General features: G+C 47.4%; 1 protein-coding gene across 1 annotated transcript in view; it reads right to left on the bottom strand.

Annotated features, from left to right (window-relative positions):
- The window catches only part of abcb5 (ATP-binding cassette, sub-family B (MDR/TAP), member 5), a 211,491-nt gene that overhangs the window by 127,509 nt on the left and 68,212 nt on the right, over positions 1–15,770 (bottom strand). Inside the window, exon 9 of the mRNA XM_085989371.1 lies at positions 4,699–4,809. Coding sequence (XP_085845497.1) covers positions 4,699–4,809 — 111 coding nt within the window. The remainder of the gene's footprint in view (positions 1–4,698; positions 4,810–15,770) is intronic.

The following is a 15,770-nucleotide window of genomic DNA, read 5'->3' as shown; positions in this document are numbered from 1 at the left end:
TCAGAATCAGGGGAATTTATAATGGGAAACAAGGAAATGGCGGACCAACTAAATACATACTTTGGTTCTGTCTTCACAAAGGAGGACACAAATAACCTCCCAGAGATGCCGGGGAACATAGGGTCTGATGAAAGGGAGGAACTGAAAGAAATCAGTATTTGTAGGGAAATGGTGTTAGGAAAATTGATGGGACTGAAGGCCGAGAAATCCCCAGGGCCTGATGGTCTACATCCCAGGGTGCTTAAGGAGGTGGCCCTAGAGATAGTAGATGCATTGCTGATCATCTTCCAGAACTCGATCGACTCTGGAACGGTACCCATGGATTGGAGGGTAGCTAATGTTACCCCACTATTCAAAAAAGGTGGTAGAGAAAAAGCGGGGAATTATAGACCGGTAAGCCTGATATCGGTAGTGGGGAAAATGCTAGAGACTATTATAAAAGATGTAATAGCAGAGCACTTGGAAAGCAGTGACAGGATCGGACAAAGTCAACATGGAATTACAAAAGGAAAATCATGCTTGACTAATCTACTGGAATTTTTGAGGATGTAACTGGTAAAATAAATAAGGGAGAACCAGTGGATGTGGTGTATTTGGGCTTTCAGAAGGCTTTCGATAATGTCCCACATAAGAGATTAGTTTGCAAAATTAAGGCACATGGGATTGGGGGCAAGGAATTGACTTGGATAGAGAACTGGTTGGCGGACAGAAAGCAAAGGGTTGGAATAAACAGGTCGTTTTCCGAGTGGCAGGCAGTGACTAGTGGGGTACCGTAAGGATCGGTCCTAGGACCCCAGCTGTTCACAATATATATTAATGATCTGGACGAGGGAATTGGATGTATTATCTCCAAATTTGCAGACAACACAAAGCTGGGTGGGAGGGTAAGCTGTGAGGAGGATGTTGTGAAACTCCAGTACGATTTGGACAGGTTGGGTGATTGGGCAGAAACATGGCAAATGCACTATAATGTGGATAAATGTGAGGTTATCTACTTTGGTGGCAAAAACAGGAAGGCAGATTATTATTTGAATGGCAATAGATTGGGAGAAGGGGAAGTGCAAAGAGACCTGGGTGTTATTGTGCACCAGTCGCTGAAGGTAAGCATGCAGGTGCAGCAGGCGGTCAAGAAGGCAAATGGTATGTTGGCCTTCGTAGCAAGAGGGTTCGAGTACAGGAACAAGGATGTCTTGCTACAGTTGTACAGGGCCTTGGTGAGACCGCACCTTGAGTATTGTGTGCAGTTTTGGTCACCTTACCTGAGGAAGGACGTTCTTGCCATGGAGGGAGTGTAGCGAAGATTCACCAGGCTGATACCTGGGATGGCAGGAATGACGTATGAGGAGAGATTGTGTCGATTGGGCTTATACTCACTGGAGTTTAGAAGATTGAGAGGGGATCTCATCGAAACTTATAAAATTCTGTCAGGCCTGGACAGACTAGATGCAGGAAGGATGTTTCTGATGGCTGGGGAGTCCAGAACCAGGGGTCATAGTCTAAGGATAAGGGGTAAGCCATTTAGGACTGAAATGAGGAGGAATTTCTTCACCCAGAGAGTGGTGAACCTGTGGAATTCTCTGCCACAGAGGACAGTGGAGGCCAGTTAATTAAATATATTCAAGAAAGAATTGGATATATTTCTTGAGGCTAAAGGGATCAAGGGATATGGGGAGAAGGCAGGGACAGGGTACTGAATTTGGATGATCAGCCATGATCTCATTGAATGGTGGAGCAGGCTTGAAGGGCCGAATGGCCTACTCCTGCTCCTATCTTCTATGTTTCTATGTTTCTATTGTGTAATTCATCCATTCTGGTAAAAACTGGCTCATTATTTCCTCCCTTAAAGAACATTCTTGTTAATTACACTCCTAATATGCATATTCTGAAAGTCACTGAGGTCAGATAGGTGGATTATAATGAAAATGAAACTGAGGTAATGCAGTTTGGAACATGAAGCACATCTACATGAAGATGTGAATAGCTCCACGCCACATAAGATATCTGCATAAGAAACTGAACAAAACGAAGCAATGGCACAGTCTAGTCTTGCTAATTCAAAGTCACTTTTGCTCGGAAAATAAACTGAACTATTTAGTCATTCAAATTAAGCAAAGGGATAGTGTAATTGATTTTTAAAAATTCAAATTTAGCAACTTTCAATTAAGAGGAATAGACTGTTTATCCATTAACTCATTTAAAAATGAACTGGATGAGTATGTGGATGGGAGTAGGATTGAAAGTTATAAGGAAAGGCAATGATGAAATACTCCATGGAATACATTGGGCTGGATTTTGCCAGCACTCAGAGTACGGGTTTGGAGGCGGTTCCACTGTCAAAATAGCAAACATTGACAGTGGGTAGAAAACCCGCTGTTTACCTGCCTCCAAACAATTTTCCCAAGTGTCGGGTCCCCGATTTGCGAATGGACCCGACACCTAGTGGCGGGAAGAGGATTAAAGGCAATTACCTGCCTATTAACGGGTAGTTGCTCGTTGTTGACAGGCTATTTTTGAATTTTGCTACTTCTGGCTCGGGCTTCCCAACGTCCGGACACCACATCAGGTAAGTGTGGTGTATTGTGAGTCTGCTGTAATGTTTCTGGATTGATGACAGCTGCAGAAGTGGTGTGAAGGATCCAATGTTGCACTGGTGAGTCTCAGAGGCAAGAAAATGTTGGGAACTGCATTTTTAAAACATTTACACTTTTCTTTAGGTTACAAGTTTTTAAATCCATGTCCAGTGCCACCTCATTACTCACCAGGAGCAGATCGCTTCTGTCACCTCACCTGCAGCTGCCATCAATTCCAACCTATGGAGGGAGTCATTGGCGAGCCTGGGTACAAGAGGTCACCTTTTTTCAGTGATTGTCAGTGTTTTCAGCACCTCAGTGCTATCAAACACTGAAAAATCAACTGTCAAAAAAAAATTGTGCGTGGTCCCTTTAAGGAAACCGGCAGATGACGCGTCATCAAATGATGTCATCTGACCTGCTTCTTCTTAATTGGCCAGCAAGCCTGCAAGGCGGGCTTAACAAAGTCAATCAAAGCAAAATCACATCTATGGACCGGATGCAGTTGGGGGCAGGACTAGAAGTTGGAAACCACCTGACCCGCAACCAACCCGCCTCCATTGATGAAATCGCGGCCAATGGTTCCCACCATGCTGGGACCATGAACATGGGGTTTATGGAATGCAACATGGAATGGTTGAAAATAGTCTTGAAATATCAGGTTGTTTTCTTGGAGTTTTAGTTAATTATTTAAGCCATCTGTTTTACAGAGCTTTAGGTTCTTGGAATTTTGGACCCCAATATAGGCAGGGGCGGGTTTTTCGAGTGGGGGTGGGGGTGGGGGCGCGGGAGGGTTTCAGTCCTGCATGCTGACTCCACAGCGTGTGTCTTTATTTTCGACAGGTTCCCCACTTGGAAGTCAGCCTAGTTGTCAGGCTGGGCTCCCAGTCGGGCGGGGAGCACTCCAGAGCAGGCCCCAGCCACAGGTAGGGAGCCTGCAGCTACTAGTGGGGCATGAAGTGGGGGAGGCCTCTGATCCCTGACCCGGGGGCGGTGGAGGTCCAATCCCAGGGGTGGTCCGATCCTTAACCCCGAGAAGTTCCAATCCCCGGGGGTCTGGCTCCCGGGGGGTGCGGTCTTTGGATCAGGGTGGTCCGATGGCAGGGAAGCAGGTAGCTTGGTGGGCTTGGAGGAAGCACTCCTGCTCCTCCTGGCCCACAAGCAGTGCTGTAAAGGCACTCACCTTTTCCCCGAAGCTGTCCTTGCCTCCCTTTAGCTGTCAAGTTTCCCGGGCCGGGCAAATCCGGCCGGCCACGGTTAAACCTGTAAGATAGGTTAAATGTGAGGCACCCAAGCTCATTATAATATTGAAATGGCAGGTTGGCTGCCTGCCCCCTGCCACCCCTCTCCATTAAACCCGGAAGTGGGCATGTTGAGGTTTGGTTTGAGATTTTTTTTTAAATTACATCTCACCTGACCCCAACCCACCTGTTTTTGCCCCTTTTATCTCTGGTTAGTCACTTGAGTCATGAGATTAACTAAGACAGGTCTAGTAGATGGGACTTGCTTGTGGTACTGAGTGCCTTTTTTTTAAAGATGTTTTGGGAAATGTTATTGTGGGGCCCACGTACACTTCTTGTATGACAAATATGTCTGCATCAGGCAGGCGTACTGAACGCTGGCTGCAGGATAGGTGGAACTGGCAGGATTTCTGGTTGGGGGACATCATTCATCAGACTCCTTTCCTCGAATGACACCAGGACGGAGAGTGGAAGAAACATCCGTCTACCTCCTGTTGGAATTTTGCATCACAGCCAGAAAGGGGAACCGTGTCCCACTCCAAAATCTGCTGCCTCCTCCCCGCCCCCCACACTCCCGGCCCCCACACTCCCACTCCCCCCCCCGCCCCCACCCCACCCCCCACACCCCAACCAGACTGCTGAAAACCAGAGGAATTTCAGGGCTCTGATATTTGCAAATCTGCCGGGAGGGGAATTCATTCTATTTCTTGCAGTCCAGTAATGGTTTGACTTCAAGTTTACTGATAGTTTAGTTATAGCTCTGCCCTGGTCACATACCGTCTTTTTGATTTGATGATCTATTAATGCAAATTAATACTTTGGCATTGATTTTTTAAATATATTCAAGAAAACTACTGCAGCTAAATTTAAAAGAAACTGAAACATACTTTTGTATCTGGCCTAGTTGGATAGGTGAAGTGAATATCCTTGAATTCAATGTCTCCTTTGATATCATCTGGCTTATAACCATCTTCAGAGCTGCTGTCTATGGGACGATGCTGGAAAAATACATATAAAAAGATAGAGATTTACATTGTAATATTTTGACAAAGCAACCAAATCACCTCCATGACAGGTGAGCATGTACTTGACTGCACATAGAGTCATAAAAGAGTTATACAGCACAGAAAGAGGCCCTTCAGCCCATCTTGGCAGGGGCATGGGATACGGAGTGGAGCTATAGTAGGGGGTGATGCACTGCCAAATATAGAGGAAAAAACAAGTCAGCCTGGAAGGCAGAGCAAATATGTAATGGCACAAGGAAGTATGGCAAGGCTGGATGGCATTTATTTTAATGCAAGGAGACTTGCGAGTAAGGCAGATGAATTGAAGGTGTTGATGAACACATGGGAGTGTGATATTGTTGCTATCACAGAGACACGGTTGAGGGAGGGGCAAGACTGGCAGCTCAATATTCCAGGGTATGGAACCTTCAGGCGAGACAGAGGGGGGGGAAAAGAGGAGGGGGTGTCGCAATATTAATCAAGGAGTCAATTACTGCTGTAAGGAGGGATGATATCTTAGCAGGTTCCTCTAATGAGGCCATATGGGTAGAACTTAAAAAAAACAAGGGGGCAAGCACTTTGCTGGGAGTGTACTATAGGCCCCCAAACAGTCAGGAGTAGATAGAGGAACAGATATGTAGGCAAATCTCAGAGAAGTGTAGAAATAATAGGGTAATAATAGTAGGGGATTTCAACTTCCCCAATATTAACTGGGATAATCAGAGTGTGAAAGGCTTAGAGGGTGCGGAATTCTTAAAGTGCATCCAGGAGAGCTTTTTGAGCCAGCATATAGAAATTCCTACAAGAGAGGGGGCAGTTCTGGACCTAATTCTAGGGAATGTGTAGTGTATGTACCTTTAAGAGAGAACTACTTTTACAGCTCCTGTATACTGTAGTACTGGCAGTGACCACACCTGTATATAAACCCTGAGGAGGGATCTGTACTGTTAGTTTTTAGACTACCCTCATACAGTAAACACCTGTTGATTGTTAATCTGCAGTCTCCGTCTATTTATTGAAGAACACCATACCTTAAGATTCACGGATTTAACAATGGCGACGAGGTCGATTCGAACCTACCTGCAACTCTGCATTTCCTCCCAGGGATTCACTCCTGAAGGACAGTGGAAGAAAGTCGAGGCCAGAAGCATGGGCGTCGACCACGAGCAACCGCCCAGTCATCCGGCAGAGAGTGAGCATTGCAGGGGAGGCTGTTGAGAGCTGGGCTTGGTTCTCCAGCCACGATGATCCAGCAACAGGCTGGCAACAGGTACGGCACAGATCCTTCCCGGACAGCGGCGGCTGGAGCTGACCGACGGCACAGAAAAGGCCGAGCAGCGTCGACGGGGTAAGAGAGAGGGTAAAGCGCACAGGGCGCAGCCAGGGGTTGAAGACCAAGCGGCATCGACGGAAAACAAAAAGAGAGAGGGTAAAGCACAGCCGGGGTTCAGGACTGAGCAGCGGCAACGAGAGAGGCGCACAGGAAAACGCGCAGAGCGCAGCCAGGGCTCAAGGGCTGAGCAGCGTCCGCGGGGGAAGAAAGGAAGCGTGGGAGATGCCATTTGAGCCGCGGAGAAGAAGGGAGAGCGCGGGAGACGCCATTTTTGAAGCCGCAGCGGAGAAGAAGGGCGAGCGCACGAAGAAAGGGAAGCGCGGGAGACGCCATTTTGAGCCAGCGGAGAAGAAGGGAGAACGCAGGAGATGCCATTTTAGCCAGTCTAACCACACCCAGGGATGCCGAAGAGTGGCAGTGTCACAGCGTTCGACAATGAAGTCGAAGATTGGGCGACATATGTGGAACGCATTGAAGTGTACTGCAAGGCGAATGAAGTGCCAGATGCCAGGAAAGCACTGGTTTTGTTGAATTCCATGGGTGCAAAAACGTATGGCTTACTGCGAAACCTAGTAACCCCAGAGAAGTCAGTGGATAAGGATTTCGAAAGCATAGTGGCAATCCTACAGGACCACTTAAATCCGACACCGCTGCTGATAGCAGAAAGATTTAAGTTCCACAAAAGGAACCAGCATAAAGACGAAAGTAATGCTGAGTATTTAACGGAACAGCACAAGCTATCGAAACACTGCCAGTTTGGAATGGGACTAGCAGATACGTTAAGGGACAAGTTTGTGTGTGGGCTTCAAAGTGAAGGAACCCAGAAAAGGCTTCTATCAGAAAAGGATCTTATGCTGGACAAGGCTTTCAGCATGGCAGTAGCACACGAAGCAGCCGCACGGGGCGCTGCAGAGATACAACGGAGACCGCAAGAATATGGCACCAATGAAATGTCATATGGAGCAGTGAAGTGTTATCGCTGCGACAGAACAAGACACGACCAGAAGGATTGTTGGTTCAAGGACCAAGTGTGCAGACAGTGTGGAAAAGCAGGACACATAGCAAGAGTCTGCAGGTCGGGAAAGAAAACCAGCAGCAAGAAATCTCCACAGGAGAAGTACAAAAAGGTACATAAGGTGACGGAGAGTAGTTCAGACGAACAGAAAAGTGATACAGACTCCGGAAGCAAGGAGCTGGGTTGTCTGAAACTACATAATGTAATCAAAATGGAGGATTACCAAACTATCTGGGTCACGCTCAAGATAGACGGAGTCCAAGTGAAAATGGAATTGGACACAGGATCAGCCCTAACAGTCATAAACCGAAGGGACTACAAGCGGCTATTCTCACATATACCCTTGAGAGATACAGAGATTGTCTTGAAGACGTACACGGGGCAAAAAGTCTACCCCAAAGGAAAAATAAGGGTGAACGTGATATACAACAGTAAGGAAACACCAAAAATGGACCTATATGTATTGCCAGGTGGAGGACCACCACTACTGGGACGTGAATGGATCCGGAAGATACAGTTAGATTGGCATTCCATACAGGCACTGACGGTGGAGGCCAAAAAGGATGATGACGTCACATCTGGACGACTGTCAAAAATGCTAACTGACGCACAAGAAGTTTTCCAGGAGGGACTCGGAACACTAAAAGCCATAACAGCGATGAGCAAAATAGAGGAAAATGCAAGCCCAAAGTTTTTTAAGGCCAGACCGGTGCCTTATGCGATCCGCCCAGCCGTCGAAGCAGAGCTGGAATGTTTGGAACATTAAGGAGTACTGTCCAAATGGACTGGAGCGAGTGGGCTACACCCATCGTTCCTGTAATGAAGAGGTCGTTGAGTAATACACCTGGGGAACCAAAGAAGTTTCGTATCTGTGGGGACTTTAAGGTGACAGTGAACCCAGTCCTTCACACGATACAATATCTGCTTCCGCGGAGTGAAGATATTTTCGCCTCGCTATCTGGAGGAAAACGCTTCACTAAGATTGATCTGGCCCAGGCGTACCTGCAAATGGAGGTAGAAGAAGCCTCAAAACAATACCTCACGATCAACACTCACAAAGGTCTCTACCAATTCAACCGGCTGGTGTTCGGGGTAGCATCAGCTCTGGCTATTTGGCAAAGGGCAATGGATCAAGTCCTGCAAGGGATTCGAGGGACCCAGTGTTATTTGGACGACATCCTGGTCACAGGCAAAAATGACAGTGATCACCTCGCCAACCTGGAGCAGGTGCTCACTAGATTGAAGAAATATGGGCTACGAGCTAATCGCCACAAATGCGAGTTTTTCCAGAAGCAAATCTCGTATTTATAAAGTATGTGTCTATACTTAATGCAATAATGACGAGACAGCTTGGAAGATTCAACGTAGGTCTTTACTTAATACCAACAGGCGGGAAAACTGAGGGGAGATCAGTACCCACAGTACTATTTATACCCCTATGGCCAGGAGTGGTACTACGGTATCACTACGCCCTACAAAGTAGTGCTGCCCTGGCCATAGGTTTAAAGTAACATACCTATTACATACACAACATTCCTCCCCTTTTAATTAAAACGTACCCGTGCAATTAAGTCAATAGATGCCCCATAACTAGGGCTAATAACATTTGGTAACACAATATACATAACATATTTACATCAAGAGTTGTCTACTTATATATGTATATAAACAGAAACATGTTATAGATTCAGTCTCTGAGGAGGCCTCCTGTCTCGACTAGGATAACGTCTTTCTCTAGTCGGTCTCGGTGTAGGCGGCGGTACTTCCGTCACCCCTTCATCGCTGGACTCGTCGGTGTCTGATGGCACATCCTGTGCCGTGGAGATCACTGGAGTGCTGAACTCCTCGCAATCCTGAGACCTCTGTAACGACGAGCTGGGCCGTGATTCCGCTGTAACAATGTGCTGAGACGTTTGAGGTAGTGAATCAGTTGGGTTTCTGGACTCCACAAGTTGATCAGCATGTCGTCTGATTATGCCTTCCCCTGTCTCAACTGTGTACATCAAGGGTCCCTGGCAGGCCTTTATCATACCAGACCGCCACTTTTCATTCCTATAATCACGGGCCAACACTTGCTGCCCCACCTCGAAGCTCCGTGTCTGTCTGTCAGGAGCCCTACGAAATATTCGGTTTTCCGCATCTCTACGAATGTTTGGTCTGAGCAATTCAAGGCGAGACCTTAACCTTCTATTAAAGAACATGACGGCGGGGGCCTGGTTGGTCACCATATGTGCAGCATTACGGTATGTGAATAGGAAGTTGTCCACCTTGTGTTGTAGTGGCAACCTTTCCTCCCCCATCGCCTTGATGGCCTTTTTAAAAGTCTGTATAAATCGCTCTGCCAGCCCATTTGTAGCCGAATGATATGGTGCGGACGTATAATGTCGCACTCCGTTCCTTTTTAGGAATGCTTGAAATTCTTCTGCCACAAATTGTGGCCCATTGTCCGAACAGACTTGCTCGGGCACCCCGTTTCGGGCAAAAATGGTCCTTAAGACTGCAACCGTCTTTTCGGCTGTCGTTGATGACATCTTTATGACCTCCGGCCATTTTGAATGGGCGTCCACTACAATAAGGAACATCGCATCCAGGGAGGGGCCAGCGAAGTCCACGTGGATCCTTTGCCACGGCGTTGAGGGCCACTCCCACGGAGGTAGTGGGGCTTGTGGTGGTACGTTCTGTACCATCTGGCACCCTTGGCACGCTTTTGCTACTTCCTCAATGTCCCTTTCAATGCCGGGCCACCAGACATAGGCTCTGGCGAGGCTTTTCATTTTGACACCCCCCAGATGGCCTTCGTGTAAGTCCTGCAACACTTTATGTTGTAATTTTTGAGGGACCACCACCCTGGCTCCGCACATCAATGTGCCCCGGCAGACGGACAACTGGTCCTTCCTTGCCGAAAACGCCGGCAATGATGCGTCACCCTGCGCCGGCCAGCCTTTCACGGTTAATTCGTAAACCCTTGCCAATGTCGGGTCGTTCCGTGTTTCCCGCTTGATACATTAGCTGGTGATGGGCAAGTGTTCCATAACAGCCGTATGATATATTTCCACGGGGTCCTGTACTATCTCTTCGATCTCGGCAGGCAAAGGTAGCCGCGACAGGCCATCCACATTGCCATGCTGTTTGGTACCCTTATATTCAATAAGGTACTGGTGTGCTCCTAAGAACAGTGACCATCTCTGTAGCCTTTGGGCCATCATCAGGGGCACCCCTTTTGTTGGATTAAATATCGACACCAACGGTTGATGATCCGTCAGTAGTGTGAAACGTTGCCCATGCAGGTAGTGGTGGAATTTTTTTACACCCCACACCAGACTGAGGGCCTCCCTGTCGATTTGTGCATAGTTTCTTTCGGCTGTAGTTAACGACCTTGAGGCAAATGCTATTGGCCTCTCCGTCCCGTTGGGAAATTTGTGTGACAACACTGCCCCTATACCGTACGGGGAGGCGTCACATGCCAACCTCATTGGCATTTTTGGGTCAAAGTGTGCGAGCACGTCCTTTGATGTAATGAGTTGTTTACCCTTTTTAAAAGCAGCCTCACACGCTTCGTCCCAATTCCAGGAGACTCCCTTTTGCAGCAATGAATTTAGTGGATGTAAAATGGACGATAAGTTCGGGAGGAACTTATGGTAATAGTTTATAAGGCCTAAGAATGATCGTAACTGAGATACATTCTCAGGGGGCGCGGCCTTCACTACTGCCTCAATCTTTTCCGGGGACTTATGCAGGCCTTCCTTATCTATAATGTGACCACAGTATGAGATACGTTCCTGGAAAAACTCACATTTCTGCTTGTTCGCCCTGAGTCCGTATTGTTGTAACCGCAGAAGTACTCACTCCAGGTTAGCGAGGTGGTCGTTATCCGTTTGTCCTGTCACCAGGATGTCATCCAGGTAGCATTGCATTCCTGGAATGCCCTGTAGGACCTGTTCCATGGTCCTCTGCCATATTGCCGGGGCGGACGCCACACCAAATACCAGGCGATTGTACTGGTACAATCCCTTGTGTGTGTTAATCGTTAGGAGCTTTTTCGAGTCCTGCTCCACCTCCATCTGTAAATAAGCTTGACAAAGGTCAATCTTCGTAAAGTGTCTACCCCCAGCTAACGATGCGAATATGTCCTCTATCCGCGGCAGCGGATACTGTACCGTGTGCAGGACTGGGTTAATAGTTATCTTAAAATCCCCGCAAATGCGAACCTTCTTTGGTTCCCCCGGTGTGTTATTTGCAGATTTCTTTATAACTGGGACGATGGACGTGGCCCACTCGCTCCACTCAATCTTTGTAAGGACACCTGCACTCTCTAAGGCATCCAGTTCTGCTTCCACCGCTGGTCGAATGGCATAAGGCACCGGTCTGGCCTTACAAAACTTGGGGTTTGCGTCTTGAGCAATAGTTATTTTTACTCTAATGTCCTTTAAGGTCCCCAGCCCTTGTTGGAACACCTCTGGCGTTTTTGCCAATAGTTTCGACAGCCTGCTTGTAATGGTTGTATCATCCGTGGTGGTCTCTACTTTTAACTCGTGTATCGACTTCCAGTCGAAATGGATTTTTCTTATCCATTCCCTACCCAAAAGTGGTGGTCCACCATTTGGTAGGACGTATAAATAAAGTCCTGGCACTTTTCTGCCGTTGTATTTAACTGTTACTTGCATTTTTCCCTTCGGGTAAACTTTTTGTCCCGTATATGTTTTTAATTTAATTTCCGTATCCTTTAAGGGAATGCGTTTGAACAGCCTGTTATAATCTTGTTCATTAATTACTGATAGGGCTGAACCCGTGTCCAGCTCCATATTAACTTCGACGCCTGCTAACTTCATTTTAACCCACATTGTGCTGTGGTCCTCCGTTTTGTCTACACCATATAACTTGAGACATCCCAGACCTTTAGGCTCTGCTTTTGTGCCTTCCTGTGACTCATCTGAGCTACTGTCAGACATCTTATGTGTTTTTGTCCTTGCCTTGGTACTGCTCGGATTGCCCCCACGATTGGGTTTCGTACCAGACCGACAAACTTTCGTTATATGCCCCTTTTTCCCACACTGCCGGCATATTTTATCACGAAACCAACAAGTACTTTGGTCGTGGGTGGTTTTGCCACAACAGTAGCATTTATGTTTGTGAAATGTCACCTCATGGGTGTCATAGCCGGTTGTGGTTTGTCGTATTTGAGCAGCACCCTGTGCTGCTGCTTCGTGGACTGATGCTATTTCAATCACCTGATCTAGGCTGAGCTGTTTCTTGGCTAGCAACCGTTTACGTGTATTCTCATTTAACATGCCACAGACAAATCTGTCTCTGATCGCGTCCGCCAATATGGCTCCAAACTGGCAATGTTTGGACAACCTTCTGAGCTCAGCTAAATAGGCTGCCTGCGACTCATCATTCCTTTGGTCACGTTTGTAGAAGTGGTACCTTTCCGCTATAAATGGTGGCTCAGGATTTAAATGTTCCCTTAACGTATCAACAATTTGGGCGTACGTTTTGTCTACTGGCTTTTCTGGAGTAAGAAGAACCCTCAGCAGACCGTATGTTTTTGCCCCCATAAAATTTAATAAGGTTGCTACCTTTTGGTCATCTTCCACCTTGTTTACTATGCAATAAAGTTCATGCCTTTCGATATAGGCATCCCACTCTTCTGTGTCCTCAACAAATGCTGACAAACAACCTTCTTTAGTCATTTTAAATTTTGAAGTTTAAAAAAACTTTTCCCGCTTTCTCCACTAGATGGCGGTTTTCCCACCTTTTCTCCCTCTGCTGTCAACGATCTCTCTCCAGCGTCGTTATTTTTGGCCCTTGCAGCTCCCGTTATTGCCACCGCCACTATTAACAACGACCTTCCCCTCTCGTGGCCCGCTAGTCCTTGTGGCTCTGTTTGTTCCCCAGATCGCCTGCCCGTTCTGGCCCTTGGAGCTCCCGTTCCCCGGGAAGGATTTCAGTTTACCTGGCCCTGGGTGGACTTTTGCCCCATGGCTGGAGCGCCCGTTCAGCCTCTTCTCTCAGCTGCCGCAGCCTCCGCTGGAAACCTCTCTCTCTCGCTCCATTGCTGCCGCTCCTCCCGAACCCGGAGTGCTGGGCGGCCTCCTTCGGCCGATGCTGGACTCTGCAGGCTGGCTGGTAAGAAGCCTCTCTCCTTCTCTCTCCGTACTGCTACCGTTCCTTTGTTGCACCGTGTACTGGTGAGTTCGAACCTTACTCGTCGCCAGTATAAAGTATGTGTCTATACTTAATGCAATAATGACGAGACAGCTTGGAAGATTCAACGTAGGTCTTTACTTAATACCAACAGGCGGGAAAACTGAGGGGAGATCAGTACCCACAGTACTATTTATACCCCTATGGCCAGGAGTGGTACTACGGTATCACTACGCCCTACAAAGTAGTGTTGCCCTGGCCATAGGTTTAAAGTAACATACCTATTACATACACAACAGTATTGTGGCCACGTTATTGATGAAGAGGGGTTACATAAGTCCCCTGAAAAGATTGAGGCAGTAGTCAAGGCTCCAGCACCGGAAAATGTGTCACAACTGAGGTCGTTCCTCGGGCTGGTGAACTACTACCATATGTTCTTACCAAATTTGTCTACAGTATTACACCCACTGAACAACCTACTGCAAATGGGGGTACATGGGAAGTGGAATGACGAATGTAAACGAGCTTTCCAGAAGTGCAAAGAATTGATCACATCAAAAGAGGTGTTGGCTCATTTCAACCCAGCACTCCCAATTCGGTTGGCGTGTGATGCATCACCCTATGGTATTGGAGCGGTGCTGTCGCACAAATTCCCAGACGGGTTGGAGAGGCCAGTAGCCTTTGCGTCTCAGTCACTAACCTCAGCCGAGCGCAACTACACCCAGATTGACAGGGAGGCCCTCAGCCAATATGGGGAGTGCAAAAGTTCAACCACTTTCTGCACGGGCAGAAGTTCATCTTGCTGACTGACCACCAACCACTTGTCTCCATCTTTAATCCAAAGAAGGGCTTTCCGGTGATGACTGCACAACGGCTACAAAGATGGTCCCTTTTTCTAGGGGCGAACCAATATGAAATAGAGTATAAGGGCATGAAACAGCATGGAAACGTTGATGGGCTATCACGCCTGCCACTGCCTACTGCGGAGGAAGTACCATCAGTGGACCCTGTCGAAATATTTTATTCAACTATAATTGAACGCTTGCCAGTAACTAACGCGGATATAGAGAAGGAGACCCGAAATGATCCGACACTGTCTCGGGTATATGATTTGACGGTGAAGGGATGGCCAACACATGGCGACTCACTGTTGCCAGCATTCTCATCCAGAAGAGAACAGCTGTCAGTATGCCAGGGGACATTGATGTGTGGATCCCGAGTTGTAATTCCACCCAAGTTAAGGGAGAAAGTGCTCAATGAGCTTCACGAAGGCCATCTGGGAGGGGTGAAAATGAAAAGCCTTGCTAGGGCTTATGTGTGGTGACCGGGGATCGATCAACAAATCGAGGACCTAATAAAGAGCTGCTCAGGATGTCAGAAGTTCCAAAATGCACCACCACATGCCCCTCTACACCCATGGGAGTGGCCCTCCTCTCCATGGCAACAGGTGCATATTGATTTTGCTGGTACATTCATGGACTCAATGTTCTTAATAGCAATGGATGCACACTCGAAATGGCTTGAGGTGATCAAAATGTCCTCCACCACTACGGAGAAAACGATTGCAGTCCTATGGACCATATTTGCCAGGAACGGCTTGCCAGAACAGATTTGCTCTGATAACGGACCACAGTTTGTGTCCGAAGAGTTTCGGAAATTTATGAGAAGGAATGGGGTAAGGCATTACACATCCGCCCCGTATCATCCAGCCACAAATGGATTGGCTGAGAGGTTCGTACAAACCTTTAAAAAGGCAGTAAGGGCCATGTGCGATGACCACATTCCACTGCAGCATAAGGTGGACAATTTCCTGTTAGCCTACAGAAATGCGACACATGCAGTTACCAACCAGACCCCGGCCATGATGTTCTTTAACTGAAGGTTGAGATCTCGTCTGGATTTGCTTAGACCAAATGTACGAAGAAATGTTGAGAATAAGCAATTCCAGCACATCAATGAGAAGCCGACAAGGAGCTTTAATGTAGGACAACCAGTCTTGGCCCGTGACTACCGAACAGAGAAATGGCAACCAGGGATGATATCCACATGGCAGGGGCCACTAATGTACACAGTGGATGTTGGGGAGAACATTGTGAGACGCCATGTTGACCAGATCCTAGCGTTACAGGAATGAGTCAACCCCATGTCTCGCGTACCTGGTGATGAACCCGACATACCGGTAGCATCTACCCCAGAAACAGTAGCATCGGAAGCTGATGAACTAACCGACGACAGGGGGCCAGAATCGCCTCCGCACCAAGAACAAGACACTCAGGAAAGGCGCTATCCAGAAAGGATCAGGAAGCCGCCCCAAAGACTGAATCTATATATAGACTATTTCAGTTAATGTGCATGTTAAAAGTGTTAACTGTTATTTGAATGTTATGGTACTGTTAATCTAAAAGGGGAGGAATTGCAGTGTATGTACCTTTAAGAGAGAACTACTTTTACAGCTCCTGTATA

The sequence above is a fragment of the Somniosus microcephalus genome, chromosome 5, assembly GCF_052327205.1.
Source record: "Somniosus microcephalus isolate GS21.2 chromosome 5, FLI_Smic_1.0, whole genome shotgun sequence".
NCBI classification, from domain to species: Eukaryota; Metazoa; Chordata; class Chondrichthyes; order Squaliformes; family Somniosidae; genus Somniosus; species Somniosus microcephalus.
Note: the sequence above shows the minus strand (reverse complement) of the source record. Positions and strands in the feature narration are given on the sequence as shown.